Source organism: Phaseolus vulgaris, chromosome 1 (assembly GCF_000499845.2).
Source record: "Phaseolus vulgaris cultivar G19833 chromosome 1, P. vulgaris v2.0, whole genome shotgun sequence".
Taxonomy (NCBI): domain Eukaryota; kingdom Viridiplantae; phylum Streptophyta; class Magnoliopsida; order Fabales; family Fabaceae; genus Phaseolus; species Phaseolus vulgaris.
In genome coordinates this window covers 17,236,337-17,243,777 of record NC_023759.2, presented here as the reverse complement: position 1 = coordinate 17,243,777, position 7,441 = coordinate 17,236,337, and the positions used below count along the sequence as shown (strand labels likewise).

Genomic DNA, 7,441 nt, shown 5'->3' with positions numbered 1-7,441 from the left:
TAATAAACCAAAAGTTTAGAATTATGAAATTAAAAGAAAATAAAATCCGATGTAACTCATTACATAAGTTGAGTTCAAATTTTATTTTATGTTATTAAGAAGTGAATTGAAAGCTAACTTATTTGAAAGAAACTAGCTTGAGGTAAGAATTATCCATATATATATATACATATATTTTGTAAATTAGTAAATCTTATTATACTTTTGAATTATAGAACTTAACTCATTCTTAAAAAATCTGTTTGTTTGTTGTAACTCATTGTATATTGGTTTTATTTTTAATGAACCTATGTTAAAATCAAATCAAACTAACTATTATGTTTGGTTAAGATGTGCTTTAAGAAAATAATCTACCCAAATCTCATTATCTCTGACATGCCACATTAATTTGAGCGGTGATGTCAATAGAGAATTTTGTATTTAGTATTCCTTGTTATATATGCCATAAAATCTGTTAGAAATATGGGTATTCATTATTTGTAATTGGATTGCTCGATTTCAGAAGTTAGAATAGGTGTCATTTGTAGGTGTTTCTGTGATATTTATGGATGATATCACCACAATGAATGACAGAAAAAACAGAATTGTTGACACATGTAAGTCATTTAAAAATGATTAGAAGCAAGTTAAGGTCACTAAAACTACAGAAGAAACTATACAAATAATGATTCTGGAATAAACAAACAGCAATCTGAAGTAATGTGCATTTTCCAAAATCTTCTGAAATAGGATGTGGTGTTATATGACCCCTTTGTGCATTAGTGTTAGTAGTATCTTCGCTTTTGATTACCCAAATAGATTTCACCGGATAAATCTTGTTCACCTAAAGTGTAGCTGGTACTTGCTTCATCAACCCTGGTATCCCCAGAGAAGCTAGCTTTTGCAAGCTCCCTTAACATCTTTAGCTCTTTTCTAAGCCCAGCCTTGTGCCCCTTTAGCCATTTACCTTCCACTTCAATATGAGAGCTTGCACCAATCTCTAAAGTTGAAGGATGTCTTCTTTCAATAACATTGTGGCTGGGTGTACTTGGACTTTGCACAGGGACTACTGTGGCAGTCATGGCACTAATTGGATCCATATATCCATTTCTATTTCTTCTTTCAAATTCTGTTCCTGAACCTATAGGATTGACTGAAAGCTGGTCTGTTTCTGGTTGGGAGAATGTGGATATCGCACTAGACCAATGCTTGCTTGGAAGAAAGGGAAGGATGAGTCCCTTGGCTGCAAACTTTAATCCATGTCTCAAAGTGTTATTCTGAGACGGTGAGAGTTTCAATAGGGTATTTACCATAGCATACCATTGGTTGGTGAGCTGAGCAATGAAGGTAAACAACAGAAGAAACAGAATGACCAATTCCCAAGTTTTAGCTTCAACTGAGTTTGAACCATTCTGTAGGATTAAAATAGCAAACACACCTACCTCGCACAACAGAGAAACACCTTCCGCAACCTGTACACTTCTGCTGATATATGGTTTGGTGGTAAACAGATAAATGAACTGTATTGATGTGATTATCAAAGCCCAAAGGCTTTTATTTGAATTTTCTGAAGAGTAAGCTACGGATATTATTCCCAAACCAACTCTTCTTAGTAAGTCAATAATGATATAGGATGCTCTGATGCAGCCCAGTACCCTCTTGAATTCAGAGATTTTGATTTCCTCATTGCTGTCTTCTGAACTCACTGTCTTCGTTCTTCTGATCCCACTTTGGCCACTTTCAGTCCACTTGGTTATGCTATTTGATTCATTTTGATCGCCTAAAATGAATACTGGAGGACCCTTCCAATCATCAAAGAGAATTCCAAAGCGTGAAAGGAAAGAGGAAGGTAGCCCATTCCTGTCAAACCACTTGCCAGTAGTAGGCCTCCCAATGAAAAAGAACAACAAATTTCTGTACCATTTTTCTTCATTTGTTACTTGTTTGCATTCATTGTATTGGGCAAAACTTCCAGAGTAGATTCCTATAATGAGAAATAGAAATACTGATAAGATGAATGCTACAGGGACTGCTAGTAACAGCACCCCAGTAATGATTCCCCCTGTCGTACCACCTGCATATAAATGTAGTCTTATATAATAAGTTTTAATCTTGTAATTTAGATGACTGGAATAGACAATGTTATAACTAGTTGCTTACCTTTTATTACAAATGTTGATGCCTGAGAAAGACAAGGTAGCATGAGAATCAGAAGAAATAGCTGAAACCTTGGGACTGATAACCTGCCTTGAGGTGGTCTCCCTGTCCTTTGTCTTAGGAAGAATAAAATGAACACATCAACTAAAAGTAAACATCCTCCTCCTACACCAAGCCAGAACAAGTTCATCTCCATGTCCTGCCACCTGTTTATGAGAAAAGAAATATCAAATGTTCTTAACTAATCCTGCAAATTCCAAAACTTATTTTTCCTGTCACTGATGAACACATTTAGTAAGTCAGTGACCATGTTGGGTGTGTGAGTGAATGTCTTGAGCCTAATAATGTTTAAACATAAAAGGATTGTGAGGATAACTACCCTTTGTAACTCTCCATTCCTTGGATGACGTTGCTAGCAGAAAATGGTTCTCCTCTCTACAAGACAGGTGAATCAGTTGCAAACAAGTGGCTATTCACATACTTCTTTAAAAGTTGATGTTAACTCACCAAGAAATAAGTGAAATATTCGACGGAATTGAGAGGTAGACCATACAATGTACTTGTCTTACTTATATCCTGCTGATTATGAAGCCGACCAGATTTGGTGGTATTTTCAGATTGAAATGATAGTTTATGATCAATATAAGACAAGTTCATGAAGTCATTATGTTGTTGATCTTTGTTGTAAGAATGTTCTCCTGAAGACAGACCATTACTTCTCCCTTGAAGTTTTTCTCTTTCCCAGACAGAAAGCCAAGAGTCATAATTTTTCCAGGGAAGCTTGTGATGAGGTATGAGCCACCGCAGACCTCTTGTTGTCTCAGAGTATTTGATACACTGATTAGTTGAAAACCAACTTGTAAGGGCAAAGACTTGTAGGTGTCCAACCATTACCTGTAAAATTTTCCAAATGTTTAAGATAGCCCTTTATAGAAATTGAAAGTAATTGTTTTAGTTATAGTACCACCATACATTAGTTTCTTTACTTACATGCAGGTTAATGGATGGATTGGAAACAGGACTGCTTGTACCTCCCAAAGCAAGAATGTTTAATGCTTCTAAATTTGCCGAGGAAAGTGAAACCATAGCAGCTACCAACGATGTTGCTATTGTTCCAGCATTGATAAAAGAGTACAGTGCAATGGATATTGCAGGGGTTGAATCTAAGGATACGATCTTAGAGTTTGAGTCAAAAAAATAGCCAACAATCACAAGTCTCTGCACTGTCACTCTAATAGTTTTCTAAAACTTTGCTTAATTCTGCTTTATTATCAAATTTTACATGCTTAAAATTTGGTAAGTGGGAAATGAGGAAAAGAAGGAGAAAGTTGAATAACATATGATCTGATTATATGAGATGTGTATTAGATACAAACAACTAGCATGTATTTCTGCAATTAGCTTAGGTCAAGAACTATCATTATATAATTAGTTTAAACTTAGCTCAATGCCACTTGCACTATAAGGCTCTTAACATAATAAAATTATTATAAATCCTAATGTGACATACTGCTTAATTAAGTGAGTGCAATCCAATGATTTAAAAATTGAGCTAATTATTGAATTGTTAAAGTACTAGTTGAAAGTTCATTGACTTTTTTTTCTATTTTGATTAAATTTTGGTCCTACTAGTAATTAAATAACTTTTTTAATATTATCTAATAAAACAACATAAAATCATTAAAATAAAAAGTAAAGTTTTGAATAGACATTAAAAGGTCATATTATAGTATGTAAAATAAGAATTAAGGTTTAAATAACTTTTAACTCTTAAATATGTTATGCATTTTCCCTTTAAGTACTTAATAAATATTCTTTTATTTAGGATATCTAATAAATTAAATATTTTAATTTAAGTCAATTTCTTTTATGATTATCAATGCTACCCACTTGTACGTTAAGTTAAAACATGTATCATAAGATTTGGAATGTTGAGTAATTTTATGCATTAGATCCCTTCTATTATCTATACTTAAGCAAAAAAAGTTGGGTAGTATGTTCAGGGTATAACTTATTTAAGCTAAAAATTAATAATAAGATTAAAAGGTTATATAATATATGCCCTTATTTGATTAAAAGATATACCTGGATGAATAAAAATATTTTAAAAATTACAAAATAAAAAAAAAATATAATTACCAATTCAAGTATTCATTACTAATTTTATTTAAGTTTAGAATCGATTTACATGGTTTTGAAATTAGTAAATATTTTGGATTAAATGGACTAGATAGACAACTTACAGTTCAACCATTCTCAGTATCATTCATTGATGTTTTGGTTAACATTTCACATTTGATTTTGAAAAATAAGAAAGGAAGTGTAATATAATGACCATTTATCATAAGAAACAAAATAGAAGGAAAAGAGATATTCATACAATGTTTGATATCAAGCTGGTTAGATGCCAAATTTTCATTTCCTGAAATATCAGTTACCTTCCCTGCAGGAATGGTAACTGACACCTCCTTTGTCACTGCCTGGACATTCAATGAGTATAAAGCTCTTGATAGTTCCTTAAACCTACATCAAACAAAGTTTAGATATTTTACATTACTTGAAACCATTAACCAAATATAATGTTCATAGCTGATGTGTTGAGTCATTATGCAAAGACTATAATATAATGTTAATAACTGAACTTTATGTGTTCAGCCATTATGCAAAGACTATCTGCAGTCATCAATACTATGCTTATGGTTAGTTTGCTACACCTGCCTTGTCAATCTTCCTCCAGAGACTTCTACAATAGATGGCTCAAAGTCAAATACTGGTTTTGTGAACTCAGCAATTATGTTGATGTTGAAATCCCTTGTTTCAGTGAGGGAGCTGGTCCTTAGTACCACCTTTGGTTTCATGGGATCTATAGAAAAAAAAAAGGATTTGATTTAAAGTTAAAGTTATTAAGAGAAGTGATTATTGATATGGTAAGTACAAATTATTGCATACCATAAAGGAATGTGATAGGAGCAACAGAAGAGACAGGAGTGCCTGTTCTGCCAAGTATGGATGCAGCTTGTAATTCAATTGTGATAATCTCAGTTCTTGATATGTTCTTGAGCTATAAAATGAGGCCAATTAATAAAAAAGGAATGAAATATTTAAGAATTCAATTCCTATTTTAATTTTGTTTGCATATGACTTCTACAAATCAATGTTCATGGTAAGAAAACTGCATAAGTATACCAAACAACACTTTCTCTTACTTCAAAACTAAATCTGCGACTCCCATTGCTTCTACCGTGAAGAGGAGTTAATACACCAGAGTTAACCTGCAGTGCATTTAGAACTTGTTTTGTTGAGTTTCTTATAGGAATGCTGAAGTCCAAGAAAATTATCAGGTCCTCTGGTTTGCTTGTTGCAACTACTGTTCTTGGGATACCGTTAATTTTCAACTCATAAGATGGAACAGAAGTCCAAAAGTCCACCATCACCGGTCTTCTATCTAAGACAAACCATTTGAATGTATGAGTGCCCTTAAAAATACATTTTTGTTCAAAGAATCATCATAACAAATTTGAAGATGGCAATCAGAACCTTACCAAAATGAATAGTGAAAGTAGAATCATTGGTCCTTGTGAACCGATTTCCAGCCTGGTCAGTGCAAGTATTCTCCCTCATTGTGATTACTACACGCCCATAAATAACTTCTGAGGAGATAATCACTTCAAGGCTGTATGTTACACCTGGTCTAATGATTTGTAAAGAAGATGCATCCACTTGGGCAGGACCAGCTACCATAATCTTGCATGTTAAACCATAGTCAAAACACTGTCAACGTTTTCAAAGAAAATTACATAGCAAATCACAGATACTTTTAACACAATGTTCAGCATTAGAAACCAACTTACATCACAGTTTGATGAGTTTAAGCAATGAAATCCTCCTAGTCCAGTGCATGGTTCACTGAATATGACATCAATTGGTATCCTTTGTCCATTTGTATGAGTCTGTTTACTAGTAATGGCAGCAGTTGGGGGTATTGTATCTATTCATGAGTGAAAAGAAAATCATTAGGGTGAGCAGTTTAGTATTATTATTGCCAGAGAATCAGGCTTAAAGGGTGAGAGAAGGAAAGAAATTGAGCTAAAATTCCATTTTTCTTCATTAATAAATGCTCACCGATGAACCATGAGTAAAGTGATGAATTTCTTTCTCCTTTGTTTGTACTGGCATTGAGAAGAAAACTATGCTCATGATTTAGAGTTAAGTTAGTTAACACAATGCCATTATCATGGCAAGGGTAAACTTTGCCATCAAGCTGTCAGGCAAAATACATTCAACATCAACAAACTCATTTAACACTTCAATTGCAAATAAAAGTATACATTTCATGACCAAATCATTGACACTACATGGATGAAAACAACATGTGCTACTATTGTAGTATATAGTAAACCATGTCCATGCAAACCATTCACTCCTAGATAAACCTTACAAATGAACTTAAAAATGGTGAAGAGAAATTTCATACCTGACATGACAATGAGCAAGTGTTTCTCTTACATGCATTGGAACCATCCAACCTCTGAACAAGATACTGAAAAACAGCAGTGGGAGACCTAGACCGAGGTGGAGGAACACGGTTGAAATAAAGCAGAAGAGTTGATTGAGCAGAGAGAAACAGCACAGCCAGCATGATGAATGCAACAGAAGCAGAAAGCTGAGAGTTGAGTGTAGCCATAGTACAAAGTGATGTTAGCATAAGATTGAAAGACAAAATAATGAGTAAAGAGGAGGAGTTGAGGATGTAGGTGAAGACAAGATAATGGAGTTGGTGGCACATTTAATCATCCAACGTTCATCGCTGTTATAAATGGAATAGACATCAGTAAAAGCAACAGACAACTACCTCAACTATTACTCTCAGCCTCATAACTACTTTTCTCAATACCTCGCTTCGCTTCTTATTCAAACTATAACAACACATCTTCTCCATTTAATTCAAATGCACCAATTCTATCAACTCTTTTTTCTCCTTCTCATCCAATCATAAATTGTTGCACATTTCTATAAAATATTCTTAGGTCCCAAAGAATTTCAGATTTTAAGTTTGGTTTTTTAACCATGATCGGGTTATTTTTTTTTGTTTTTACCAAAATGGGGTCTGTTTAAAAAAAATTACAAATTTAGGCAAGTCGTGCCAATTTGGCACGACTTCATATACACAAATCGTTCCAATTTGACACAACTCTTCCATGTCATACTAAAGTCGTGTCAACTTGGCACGACTTCTGCCACGTCATAATTTTTTTTTAAATTTTATTGTTTATATATTGGGTAGTAAGTTATGTAATGTTAAAAA

The 7,441-nt window shown here is 33.7% G+C and overlaps 1 protein-coding gene across 2 annotated transcripts; it reads right to left on the bottom strand.

Annotated features, from left to right (window-relative positions):
• Positions 1 to 601: 601 nt before the first annotated feature.
• LOC137813693 (uncharacterized) lies at positions 602 to 6,848 on the bottom strand. 2 transcript variants are annotated; one of them, XM_068616071.1, is made up of 13 exons: positions 6,611 to 6,848; positions 6,259 to 6,397; positions 5,988 to 6,124; positions 5,679 to 5,880; positions 5,343 to 5,581; positions 5,086 to 5,197; positions 4,855 to 4,999; positions 4,517 to 4,659; positions 3,127 to 3,299; positions 2,644 to 3,030; positions 2,516 to 2,571; positions 2,140 to 2,342; positions 602 to 2,053 (listed from the first exon to the last, which is right to left on the bottom strand). In XM_068616071.1, exons 1-13 carry the CDS (start codon positions 6,839 to 6,841, stop codon positions 765 to 767), a joined length of 3,456 nt encoding a protein of 1,151 aa, XP_068472172.1. In that variant the 5' UTR covers positions 6,842 to 6,848; the 3' UTR covers positions 602 to 764. The 2 variants fall into 2 exon arrangements, with proteins under 2 accessions (XP_068472172.1, XP_068472173.1); XM_068616072.1 differs by having other exon boundaries at positions 5,679 to 5,870; positions 6,611 to 6,830.
• Between the last annotated feature and the right edge of the window lie 593 nt (positions 6,849 to 7,441).